The 13,768-nt window shown below is 43.0% G+C and overlaps 1 protein-coding gene across 27 annotated transcripts in view; it reads left to right on the top strand.

The window, feature by feature from the left end:
* The window catches only part of Kcnma1 (potassium calcium-activated channel subfamily M alpha 1), a 688,486-nt gene that overhangs the window by 606,805 nt on the left and 67,913 nt on the right, over nt 1-13,768 (top strand). For 26 of the 27 annotated variants that reach the window (XM_028758454.1, XM_028758452.1, XM_028758459.1 and 23 more), the window contains one exon: nt 10,099-10,222. In XM_028758454.1, the coding sequence (XP_028614287.1) occupies nt 10,099-10,222 (124 nt within the window). Of the gene's footprint in view, nt 1-10,098; nt 10,286-13,002; nt 13,042-13,706; nt 13,734-13,768 lie in introns of all 27 variants that reach the window. The other variant, XM_028758450.1, reaches the window with a different exon arrangement.

Genomic DNA, 13,768 nt, shown 5'->3' with positions numbered 1-13,768 from the left:
ACACACACACACACACACACACACACACACACACACACACACACACACACTGGGAATCTGTAGCTGAATCCCCTTCAGTTTGTCCACTGCTCTGTATACAGAGCACTGCTCTGTGTACAGGTTTTGTGTTCTCTGGCTCTTTCTTAGATGATGAGAATCTATACCTAAGCTCTCACATGCGTTCACAAGTGGAATTCTGGAAAGGCTGTGTGCCTCAGGTGACTCTTTACATCCCAGATTAATTCTCATCCCACAAATTTTCCATGAGGACCTACTCAGTTTAAAGTGTTGTGGGAAGCCTTTGAGCTTGGTGGGGTAGTGGGGAGTCTAGTCTTCAAAATGAGACAGCCAAGCCCATGCCACACAATCGAGTAAGAAGGGTTCATAGTGTCTGTGAACATGGAAGTACTGCTGTCCCTCAGTATGGGCAAGGTTGATTTGTGAAAGATGAAGGCAGTCTAGTTTGCTATCACTTATAGGAGATTCTCTACTGATATTACTATCTCCTCTGGTTCATGGTTGCCTGGGCATTATTTCCAGAGTACTGCACATGTAAACTCATTGATAATCATAGCTCCGTGAGCAAATATAGCTCTCTATATGACATAGATCTCAGTATATGTCAGATGAAGAAACTGGGACATAGAGAGGTGAGTTCATCACATCTTGAGAAGTCTTATGTCATCAGAAAGATGGAGGAATAAGTGATGGCGCTCAGACCACTGTACATGGCTTAGTATGGCTGCAGGGATGGGTCCATGGAGTAATATCACAGGAGTTGAAAATGTGTGGATATTCTAGTCTCCCAATCATGGAGGATCTTGCCTGTGGTAGGCATCTGGAAATCCTTGCAGGTTTTTGAGGCAGTGGCTCCCTAAGTTAGGTGTGGGAAGATCATTGGTAATTTTATAAAGGTGGCCTTGTAGTCCCCTATCAGGTCATATTTCTATGACCATAAATGTAAAGATGTGTAAGAAGGATCCCACCCAAACCCTACCCTCTGTTAGAGTTTTCTGGGTATCAAGGGATTCAGAGTTTGCTCTTGAACTGTGTATTAGGCCTGGATTAGATAATGTTCCTAAGGTCACATGACATTTCTAATATCAGTACTGAGATCTGGAACAAGGCAGAGAAGCACAGACATGAGGATTTATGTGTGCTATGTGTCAGATAGACAATTTACACAAAGAGATAGCTTGCACCCAGGCTAGCACAGAAAATTGATGATGCCCAAAACAGAGGCATTGGGTACTTTGAGGAACACTTCATGTCATGAGACACAGGAAGCATTAGACCTCAGTTTCCTGAGAGGGAAGGGAATATGATGTGAAGGAACACATTATCCTCTTGGGCACTGTCTGATCATTAGGTGAAATGAACTCGTCTACTCGTTAAGTCATATCTCTTTTGACTCATACCTTTCATGGGGACCTTTTGTTAGATGTTCTCACATCAGATCCTGCCACTGTGACAGATTCTATAATAGGATTGGTAGAATGGCCTGGAGCCCACTCAGGGTTAGGGACAGAATGCCACCCTCCCAATTTTTCCACTGGGCAGAAAAAGAAGGAAAGCAGGGACAGGTTAACTAAATAGATTCTTTCCCTAATGCACAAACTAACAGCATGTGACAGTCCCCCATGGGACCAGAGAAGGAAAAAATCATGGGTGTCATGACTCCAAGGTTTGGATGGACTTGACACAGGAATCAGAACAAGTTAGTGCTCAGCAGAAGGTCATTATTCTGTCCTGTCACTTTGGAGGTTATAGAACCAAGGACCATGTACATTCTCCTGAGCCATTTCCTCAGGGGAGCAGTGGTAACTTCCATTTTTCTCTGAAGATAATGCTTACCAAGTGATGCTGTATTAGGTGGAAAGGGGAATTAGACCAAGAGAACCTGAGAGGGTCGCAGGTTTTCCCAGTGTGGCTGAAGCCCAGTGTGAAAGTTTTGTGTAGGTGGCTCTGTGATTGTCTATCTGGCAGAAGGCAGTGGCTAGTCCTAGAAAAGCCACATTTCAGAAGCAATGATGGTGGTCAAGGAGTTAAATGCAGAGGTGACAGATTCTGGCAATTGTCAGACTACACAAATCAGGATCCTAGCAACAGAACTGAAAAATGTTATTTACCAAGAGCTAAAGGTACCCAGGAGTGGTGGCTAGAACCTTCATCTTTCTAGAACCAGAACCATGAGCTAAACTTGAAGTGATAGGCTCCATCTTTCAGAAGTATTCATATTTCACACTGGAGTCCTAAGTTCCTTTGTTAATAACATCTGTCTGGACCACTAAGTACATTATACCTGATACCTCCCTGCTATGCAGTTAGGGCAGCTAGCTCCAGGCAAACTCCAGGCAGCCTTGACTGTTTAAAGACATACTTTATAGTCTCTTCCCACCGTGGTGTCTTTCTTAATGGCATATATTCTGTGTTAACTCAAATACCCTGTCTCTATGTGAAAAGGATTAGAAAAGCCCAGAACAAGTAATCATAAGATAACAAAAGAAGCAGGCTCTTGCTAGGCATAGATTCTGGAACGCATACTGGGTGTAGTGATGCTCAGAGAGCAGAGCACTTTAAATAGTTCTTCTTGTAAATCTGGTTGCTTATTGAGCGTCCACTGTGTTTTCTACTAGTTGCTGAAAATGCATGGGGGAGGGGGGTATGCAAGAGCCCCATCCTGTAAAAGTTCAGTATCTAATGAGGCAGACACAAATCCTTTTCTCTGAATGAATAACTCACACCTCTGTAGGGAAAAAGCACAGAAGTTTCTGAAGCTGAGAACAAACATTTGAACCAGAAGATGAAGTCAAAGAAACACCCTGCAGTTCCCACAAATGCTCTGTAGGGGAAGCATCTGCCATTTAGATGGAAGGGCTGTGGGGGGCACTCTGTACACATTTCACCCTGATACCCATTTCTGGGAGCTCACTGCAGGATGGGGTTGGCCTCTGTCTTTGAGGGATGCTTGTGGTGATGGAAAAGGCCTTACTATATGACAGAACCTTAGGTCCTAAAAGGTTAAGCAGAGAGAAGGGTAAAATTCTGAAACTATGTAGCAACTTCCTTCTTTCCGGAATTTCTTGGGTTCCATTGTGTTTTGATGTGAGTTTCCGACATCCAGTGTTAAACTCAAAGCCATACAGTAAACTGGGATGTGCTGTATTTGGCTGTAAGGGGAACTTTCCTCTTTAAAATATAATTCTACTTCCTCACAGCAGGTTTGCCTAGCAAAGGGATTTGCGGTTTAGCATTAGACTCTTGTCTTCAAGGCAAGCTTCTTGTGCTTCTGCTGTGGCAGGGCATTTAGTTCACTTTCTAAGATTAATTGATGGCAAGTGGCCTTCCTTGGTCTGCGCATCCTCAAAACAAAGATCTTTTATTCTCTTCTTGAAGTCAGGCATGCTTAATTTCTAGCTGTGGACATCAGAGGTAGGAATTGAGAGGTGAGGAGGAGCAAAGAGAGGGGGAAAAAGTCTAGCTCACTGGGGCTGCTGTGTTGTAAATGGTGGGCACTCCTAAACCAGCCTTCAGATCTTTGGCACGTGACAAAGACTCACCACACAAGCCTTAACTGATTTTTGAGCCACTCCTTAGTGCATTGTCTTGACAAGGGGCTCTCGGGGGCAATTTTCTACTGAGTATTCATGCAAGCTGTGCACTTCATATATACCCTTGATGTTGTTTGCCCTCTCTTTACAGCTTAGGGCATTGTGACTTGGGCTGCAGGGGAGAGGGAACAAGACACAGCTTCCTGGGGGGGGGGCTTGGGGGGGAGGGGGTACAAGCAGGATTGGTTTCTGGTCAGTCAAAGTCTTTCAAAGGCTTATCCCTCTGCCCCCTCACAGCACCACTGGAGCTATGCAGTCCCCACCCACCCACTATTTCCCATCCACACATATGGGCTGTTAATGACAGAAAATGCCTATGAGTATTAGTGCGATGGCCAAAGGACAAACTGGGGGTGGGCAAACACTTTAACATGGTAACATTTATAACATTTCAACTTATGGGAACTCTTTGTCATGGCAGTAAGAGAGCCATCAGAAGTAGTCCTATATCTTTATGGTTGGCCTTTTCCACTTTGCCTTCTTCCACAGAGCCACCAAAGCAGGACTGGATTCTAATCCAACTGTAAAAAACAGTAGGGAAAGTGGCAGTAACCACTTGGTGAAGACAGGTCTGCTGAGTTCTGCGCTTTTCTCTATATACTCCCTAAATTGATTCTATTTTATAATGATTGTATTTAACACTCCCATTTTACAGATTGGGAAGTTGAGGCAGGGTACAGCTTGCCAAGTATGAGGCAAACTAAGATTTGAAGACAGATTTGCCTCTGGGGTTAGAGTCCATAACCACTATGTGAATTGCTTTTGAGGAAAGAGTTGGTTTCTTGCCTTTATCGGTATCAATCGTTAAACAGTATTGGGAAAACAATACTCTCATTTCAGTTGAGCAGACTGACTAGATAGTGACTAGGTTTCATCATTTCTCTGGGTTAGGCTGTCAACTGTATTGTACTTCAGTGCAGGTTACAGTTCAGTAAACATTCCACTCAAGAGAGCTCTGTAATCAACAGCAGGAAATTCCTTCTCAAAGTTCAAGGTCAAGACATCAGGAGGACTGGTTGTTTCTGAGGTCCTGGGGAAGGAACTGTTTTAGCCACCCTTCCCAACCTGCAGATCTTTTTTCTCCCACAATGTTACTGTGGCTCTTGATCTGTTGATATCTGAGTCCAGATTTCCACTCTCTATATGGAAGAATGTCAAATCGGGACCCACCCTAGTGTTCTTACTTTTATAAATAGTGTAGCTCAAAACATGATTATATTCTGGGATAGTAAGGATAAAGATCTCCACATGCAGATGGCACACCTGAGCCTGTAACAGAGAAGTAGCAGCTAAGGCTGTCCCCCATCCCATACACTTTCTGTAGTCTTGGCACCATGTGATGTGTTTATAAAAAGATAAATAGATGAGGGATATATTCTATGGAGGTGTAGCCAGGTATGCGAGACGGGGGTGCCTTGGGGGGCCCATGCTGAGGCATCTCTTACCCCTGAGGGACCAGCCACACGATGGTATAATATAGAACAGAGTTTATTCAGGGCATGGGGGGGGGGAGTTAAGAGGGTAGTAGAGGCAGAGAAAGAAAGAGAGAGAAAGAGAGAGAGAGAGAGAGAGAGAGAGAGAGAGAGAGAGAGGAAGAAGAAGAAGAAGAAGAAGAAGAAGAAGAGGAGAAGGAGGAGGAGGAAGAGGAGGAAGAGGAGGAGGAAGAGGAGGAGGAGGAGGAAGAGGAGGAGGAAGAGGAGGAGGAGGAGGAAGAGGAGGAGGAGGAGGAGGAGGAGAAGGAGAGGCTGGCCATGAGCATGTGGAGAGAGGGGAGGGGAAAGGAATGGGGAGAGTGTGGGGAAAGGAAGCAGAGAAAGAGCAAGAGGGAAAGAGGAGAACAAGAGAGTGAGGAGGGAGCAAGCAGTCCCTTTTGTATTGTATCAGGGCTACCTGGCTATTGCCAGGTAACTATGGGGCAGAGCTTAGACAGAATGCTAACACTTTCTGTCTCTTTAAAATACAAGAAGCTTGGCAAGGCTTAAGTGGCAAGTGGGCATTGAATTACTTATGGACCATCTTAGGAGAGTTATAGAGAAAGACGTGTGAGTAGAAGAAATACCCAGTTATTATGTGAAAAGAACTAGTATTTAGTGATGGTCATCAGATCCACTAGGTCTTACAGAGCACACTGGAAGCCTTTGCAAGTAGCTATCATTATTACTTTGCAAGCTGGAGATGTTGGAATGCCTTGCTCAGAAGTTTCCCATGATCCCCCTAGTCATGCATTGCAACCTGCCTGGTTCCTCCTGATTTCCCTGGACCACAGCAGTGTTGACTGGTATGCTCAATGACAAATATATGGAGCTCTTTTCTAGAAGGACAATTTGGAGAATCCCTGATTTAAGAGGTGGAAATCCCTGGAGACACCCACCCCTTCTCTTTCCACCTGTGCCAGGAGTCTCTGGCAGACAAAGTTAATGATGGAACTGACACCGTAAAGAAATCCATCATAGCTGGCCCAAAGTAATCACGTAGTCTGATGTTGCTGGGAAAAATCACATTCTGAGCACTACCAGCCCCTCACAGCAGAATCTGGTGAATATGGCCTTTAATGGACCTGTAAATCCGTCAGTCTTCAATGCTCCTCACCCCACCCTCCAACAAGCTTTCTTTACCTATCCACCACCTGCTAGCCTTTTGCAGCCTGGCACTGAGCCAATTCTTTCCAAATCCTCCTGGTTGCTGCTTCTCGCCCCAAGGAGGACCCACTTCTTCAAACCCCAAAGTCCTGTAGACCCGCCAACATTTGTAGTTAAGTTACTCCCAATAGTGCTAGCTCTTGTACCTTGTTAAAAACAAAAACAACTCACTTTCAATACTCTATTTTATATAATATTTTTTCACTTGGAAAGTACAATGCTGGGTCTACCTGATTTCAGGCGATAGTCTGTTGTTTGTATAAGCCCATTGGCTCATCCTCTATTGACTGCCAGTGCATGTCTAAGCAGCTCTTTTACAAACTGCTCTGAGGCTTCTGTGCCTTAGGTCAAGTAACAGGATATGGGACATCTCCATGCATCTCTTTTGGGAAACATTTTGTGGTTACTTAGACCTCACTTCTTTGAGTGGATTCTAATAGCTGCTAAGAGAATAACACTAAAATGCTTACCTTTCATAGCTTGCCAGTTATTCCTATGGCCCTCCTCTCAACAGATCAACTGTTGCTGTCTTTCCCATTGAACCTTCCCATACCCCACACCAATGGGGAATAAGTATGTCCTTTCTCGAATCCTTCACATTGTCCTGCCCATGATAGCTATCTGTTATAGCGCACACATGCTAGTGTGCCATGACCTTTAACCTATATTTTCTTTTTTCTGCTACATGTGAAACTCTATTTGACATTACTACATCTTCTTCTTCTGGCTAAGAACATGGGTTTCATGCTTATTAATAACTTTACTGATGAAAGAAACCAAAGTTTGAGGTTCAGGTACCACATCTGCTCTGCAAAGTAAGTATCTGTGTTCAGGGAGATTTTTTCATGTTTCTCAGGTGAGATCCTTCTGGAGAAATCCTAGATGATATACTTTTAAATCATCCAGGCCAGACTCAGAGACCTATGTGGAAGATGTTAGAGCACAGGCCATGACTCCAACCCTAGAGTCATACATAGCTGCTTTCCCTAAACTTCAACCTTAGCTTATAATTAATATTCACTGTCACTTTTTCCCCTCCTAATGATGGACAGTTGACCACCCATCTTTCTTGTAGGACATTCTCACCTTGACATACCTTCTAGAAAGAACCAAATATTCCTAACCAAAGCATATCACTTCTCTCCCAGGGCATGTATTTTTTAAAATGAATTTCTTCCAGCCTGCTGTATCTTCAGCTTGGCTGGTAACATGTGAATTTAGTCCTAGATATCTTTTAAGACCGGAATTCCCTGGAAACAGGTACCTGGCCCTTAGAAGCTAAGATAACATCTTTCCAACCAATGAATAAGGGCAAGAGAATTTGAACTTGACTCTTCTTCATGGCAGGTCTAAGATTCTCTTGTCCCTCAAAACATGTTCTTCAAGGTTTGAAATAGTGTCTTTTGTCAAGCTCCTTCTCTATAGTAGCTTTGTCCACCTACCTATGACAGATGCTGGATAGCTAGAGAACTGTTAAAGATTTCTCAAAGTTGAATAAGAAAAGCCCTCATTTACTAAAGGGCGTGTATATGTGTGTATGAGTGTGTTATATGGAGATGTATGTAAATGTTGGGGTTGGTCACCCATGCATGTTCATATGGAGGAGAAAGCTTGAGGTCATGTATCTTTCTTTATTACTGGCCACTTTAATTTTTGATGCAGTTCCACCAGGAATCTCACCATCTAGGCTGTGTTGGCTGGCCAGTTAGCCACCAATTTCCTGGATCTACCTGTCTTCTCTTGCCATTTCTTGGGATATAATCATGAGCCATGTTTCTGTAGGTGCTGGGAATCTGAAGTTAGGTCCTTATGTTTGTGCATCAAGGGCTTTACCCACTGAACAAAACCACCTTCGACCCCAAACCATCTTATTATGCTTTCATTGTGTTCTGCAGCCAGGTCAAACCAGCAACTGCCTTTTAGTTGTTTTTAATTAATAATTGTCCACATTTAGCATTCGAATTTTTATTTGTGTATGTGAGGGAAAGCTATGGGTGTATCCATATTATCTGGGGGTGGGAACACAAATGCTATAGTGTGTGTGTGTGTGTATGTGTGTATGTGTGTGTATGTGTGAAGACAACCACCGAGAGTCAGTTCTCTCTATACACCTTACATGGCTTCTAGGGATCACACTCAAATGTCAAATGCTTGCATGGAAAGCACCTTTGTCCACTGATCCATCTCAGTGACCCTGATTTCAGCACATTTGGATTTATCTTTATATATGAGAGGTGTTCTGGTAGTTTACAGCCCCTCAAGACCTGTCAACAACCGGGCTACTGAGATGCTACTCTGAATTGGGTTGTCCTGCTTCTTTAAAGATCAGCTATGACAGTTTCTGCAGTAATCTAGCATGCTCCTTGAAGATGACACCACAGGATCGCATCACATGGTATTCATCATTTGCTGTGGCCTCAAAGCAAATTGCCGAGAATAAAAACATGCAGTGAGTTTCCTGTCTTCTCCGTGTGTGGAAGGCATAATAGACAGGTCATGCTATATATCCAAAAGCTTAATTCTGTAGAAAGATTGCTGCCCTACTCTCTATAGTCAGAGCAAAGAGATGAAAAATATCAGGTATTTCTCAGGAAGCGACATTAATACATAAATAAAGATTATCCTTTAAATGTCTGAAATAGATAATTTTAAAGGTAATATCACTTCACTATACAATATTGAAATTTAAAGCTATTTCTATTTTTTGTCTTTGGTCGACAGTTTGCTTAAGGAAGCTTATTTTGGCACAGGATAAGTCTGCGTGGGATAATAACTTAATTGTACATGATCAGTGTTGTAGATGCTGACAGGGGCTTCCCACACACTCACATGCTGACCATATCAGAGATAGAGCTGCAGACAATGACTATAAGTTGGTCTGTAAGGCTTGTTTCTTATACTGTGGGCATAGTAGAGCTACCTGATTTCATTGTTATTCCTCCAGTTGTCAGTTAGACCCTGCCATCCCATTGGAAGGAAGACTTCTATGCAGCCATGCTTCCAGAAGCAGCGGGTGTAGCCCTGAGAATTTCAAACAAGTTTATTAAGATGCATCTGAGCTGGAGGCTCTCATCCAAGGAATGCCATGTTGGGAAATGAAGGTGGAGATGAGGGGCCCGTCATTGGACAGTTAAGCACAAATACAGTTGTCAAGGCGAGGAGAGAGGGTGTTGTTTAGTATTGAAATCATGTAATCCAGATGTGGGCATTTGGTAGTCAATCTGCTCTGAAGTGACACGCTGCTGAATCTTTAAAGGGCTTCAGCCGGGGAGAGCAAAATCTGATTGGGCAAATTGCTAAAATATTTAAAGTGCAGCCTGTTAAAGCTTTTACTGCGAAGAGCATCGCGTCAGAAGTTGTAGTCAGAAAGAACGAGTAATTGGCTTTCCATCCTGGTGCCAGTCAGCCAGCATGAGGCTCTATTCCTATTCCTTCCTCTTCATTGCCAATGCTAATAGCAACCCTTTGGGGTACGTGCATGTGTGTGTGCATGTGCATGAGTGTGGTATGTATGCTGGGGAAACTGGGTAGCTGGTAAATTGAGACAATAAGGAATGAGATAGTCATAAAAAAGGAAGCTGAACCCACAAAATGGCATGAAGCCCATTTGCAAAATGGGCAGGGAAAAAGGCAGAATTACTACCTGACAAAGTCAAGTGCCCTTCCAGAGGGGCACATGGTTTGGACAGCTGCCTTTCAAGGGATGTTCTCTGCAGGAGAGAAGATGGCCATTGGTGACAGCCACTTTCTCAGCATCTGTCATCTTTTCTGAGATGTGACTCTGGGGACTCTTTGTATTTATAATTTATTACATTTCCCACTTAGTTTTTCCTGCCTTTTCTCCCCAGGCATGACCCCTTGTTAATTCCTGGCAATGATCAGATTGACAACATGGACTCCAATGTGAAAAAGTACGACTCCACTGGAATGTTTCACTGGTGTGCACCCAAGGAGATTGAGAAAGTCATCTTGGTGAGTGAGGGAGCATGGTGTCGACACCCATCTCCTTTGGCTGGCATGAGGAATTTGCTCAGAGTGAAGATGTTCCTAACTGAATAGTAGAGAACACTATCACTTTGCACTAGCTATTTTTGAAAACTAAAATTCTGACCAGATACTGAAGCAGCGAGATCTCTGATCAGAGCATTAGTTTAGAGCTGAATTTATTTTCTCCAGAGAGCAGAACTTCCAATCTCTGCATTTTTATCAGGATAATAGTGGTGATTATGGACTGTGGCAAGGTATCATGGGAGATAGGATACACATCACTCCTGATCCTCATATGGCTTTGGGGCCAGAGCCTGGTCCTGCCATCTGGTAGTTGCACGGCCTTAGGCCAGTTCTTGAACACTGCATTTTAATTATCTCATCTGTAAGATGGCAGGATGAGAATGACCCCAACTTATATAAGATTGTGGTACAAATCTCACTCCCGACTCCTCAGAGGCACCTTTCTCTTACTTGCTGTTCTTATCATGATTTTTTTGTAAATACCATGAAGTAATAGGAATATTGCCTGAATTGTTATATGTTATAATTTTGCTTCATTTTGTTTTGTTATATGTTTGTATTCATGGGCTTGCACTACGATATCCAGCCTTTTCATTTTAATGTGGGTGACAGGAATCAAACTCAGGTCCTCATGGTTATATGGCAAGCTGTTGATTGACTAAACCACCTCTCCAGACCTCCAGTAGTGTTTCTTCCCCTAACATGTTTTCGGTTCTTAACACATGATGCAGACAGGCAAGTTCATTTGCTGAGGATGACATTGCAAGACTGTGGTCCATTGTCTTGATGCAGCTCAGATGATTGCTTCAGGAAAGGCTTTAGAGATGCCTCTAGAAATAGCAGGCTTCCCTGCTCTGGTGCAGAAAAGTTAGCCCAGACAACAATTCATTCCACTGTCTGCCTTTGTCCTGTTAACAGCTTTAGGGTTTTGTGCCTACACTGGCATCCCTAGAGTTTATTGTCTTGCTAATCCATGAATAGTGGGTTAATAGTCAGGAAGGCCAGCCAGACTGGGCTCATCTTCCTTGGGCCTCCAATCCCCAAGATGGCTGTAGGCCTTCTCCACTTTCAGGTAGGAAAATCCTATCATTTTCTATTTCAGGGCCACCCTTCCTTTAGCAAGGACTTTTCCAGATCCTCAGAGTGGTTCTGTATGCTAATTCATTCATTTTCCCCACTATGTTTTAAATAGTGTGTGTGTGTTTTCAAATTAATTATAAGTGAGCGTTGTGAGCCAATACAGCATTGTGCTGGAAGCTATCTCAGATTTGTGAAAACTACAGACACAAAGTCAAAATGCTCAGCCGACAGCCGCTATGTGATTTGCCAGGAGGGGAAATAGATGGTTCTAACCACTTAAATGCTCTGTGATTGGTCACTAGTGGCTTGGTCACATCCTTGGTGTTGATCATCTGAACATTCTGCATAGAACATGCTAACTGACATGTGATCAATATCCCCTTTTAGAAGAAAGGAATTTAGGAATATAAGTTCATTTGTAAAAATATCAGTTAAGGAAACATTGATAGCAAACACACTATGGGTTAGGTACTGTTTTTGTTCTAAGACATGATGCACAGGGCTTGTATTCTAGTAGGGCAAAGGGAAGGCCAGTGGGGTGGTGAAGGAGTCCGTGAGAATAATTTAGATATGAATAAAGAGCAGACTCCTGGGAAGGACAGAGTCTAGAGGTACTACTGAGGCAATAGGATTGAAGGAGATCTCTCTGCAGTAATGAGTAGATGGAGTTTTTGTTCAATGGGTAGAGGAGAAGAATGGAAGTGTGGAGGCAGAAATGTGGAAGCACCTGTGGAAGATACTTATGGAATGGATTTATTCACTGAGTACTTTGGATGATTTGGAAATAGAAGAAACAGTGCTCTAATTGAAAAGAAGATATAAAGTTAAACCATGAAGCAATCTTTTTGATGCTAAGTGGTATGAGATACAAAGTCTTCTTCAGGTCCATGGAATAAGCACCAGTCTAAGATTAAAACAGCCAGGGAATTCCATCAAGTACAAATAGTTTCTGCTTAGGAGGGGCTAAAGGCTGAACAGAGAAACTCCTAAAGGGTTTTTCTTTTGGGTCTTAAGCATGGGAAAGCCAGGCTCTCCAGGTCTGAGGTGCAGGACTGGAACTTTACACACTTCCCTAGGGGATATAGCTCTGGCATCTTTGAGAACTGGTATTTGCCCCAGCTCTAAGCTCTTGAGGTTAGCTTCCATGCCTGGATGATTCTGCCAACTGGTACCTAATTAATTTTTGCATCCTTTGATTTCCAGCTTCCATCCTTCACCCCTTTTGTACTTCTCTGTTGAGGGGAACTATCCTCTTAGGTGAACAAGCCATTGAAAATATTCAGGAACCCCAAATCATAACTCCCCAGAGGGCTTACCTCTTTGCTTCTGGCTCCAGCCACTTGAACTTCTGTGCTTCTCAATCAACCAACTTCAGATCTTCCCCGACAAAGCAGCAAAAAGTGACGGGAGTCCTTGGGGAACCTCTTGGGTCACCTTTTATGATATATTTCTTACAGCTTGTGTCTCAGGCTTCCTTAGATTCTGGGACACCAGCAATGATGATAGCTACTGTTTTATTCTAATGACCAGAAAATGAAAGCTAGCTTCTTGTCCTCCTGGGGATTGCTGTAATAACCCTGACATTGTTGTGAATTGCAATATTGGCATTTAAGTAATCAATACACTGGTCAGTGCTAGGGATTAAATCAAGCAGAGGCTAGTGTGTTCAGTGGACATTAATATGCCTCCCCCAAAGCATTGTAAACCCCAAGGGACCTTCGAGCATGTGGTAAGGAACAGGAAAGATGGCAGGCAGGGTGAAAGTGTTGACTAGAGGAGAAACAAAGGACCACCCCCACCCTGACCTCATCTTGTTGTCCTTTTCAACTGTATCATAAGCAAAGGGTCAATGATGGGCAGATAGCCATTTGCATTTTCTTGGTAACTGGGGTCCTCCCCTACATGAGAGTATTCCTTTTTTTGTCATCTTCATGGATACAGGTCTGAGGCTAGGGAAAGACATCGACCTGTGTCTTTAATGATTAACTTCTAGACCCTTGTCATGACTATTTGTGGGTTTTTATATGAGACAAGCCCTTCCAAAAATAATTCAGGAAACTCTTAAAGTCTGAACATGGGGTCAGCATGCTTTTTCTCTAGAAGGTCATATTCAGTGATTTAAGTCTCACAGGCCATATGATCTCTGTCTCAACTGACAACTCTTGTTTTCCGTGAAAGCAACCATGGAAAATACATAACTATTGTGAGTTGGCTGTGTCCCAGTAAAACTTTATTGGAATGTGAATTTTATATGATCGTCTTTCATAGTGACATTTCTAATGTTGATTTACTTTTTAGTCATTGTGAATTTTAAAAACTAGTTTTACCTCAGTGGATATATAGAAGCTTGTATCATCAGATTGAGGCTACAACCACAGCAGCCAGCCTAAGGGTTTCAGATATCACATTCTATATACTGAGACAGTG

The sequence above is a fragment of the Grammomys surdaster genome, unplaced genomic scaffold (assembly GCF_004785775.1).
Source record: "Grammomys surdaster isolate TR1022 unplaced genomic scaffold, NIH_TR_1.0 126198, whole genome shotgun sequence".
Lineage (NCBI taxonomy): Eukaryota > Metazoa > Chordata > Mammalia > Rodentia > Muridae > Grammomys > Grammomys surdaster.
This window is presented reverse-complemented; position numbering and strand designations above follow the sequence as displayed.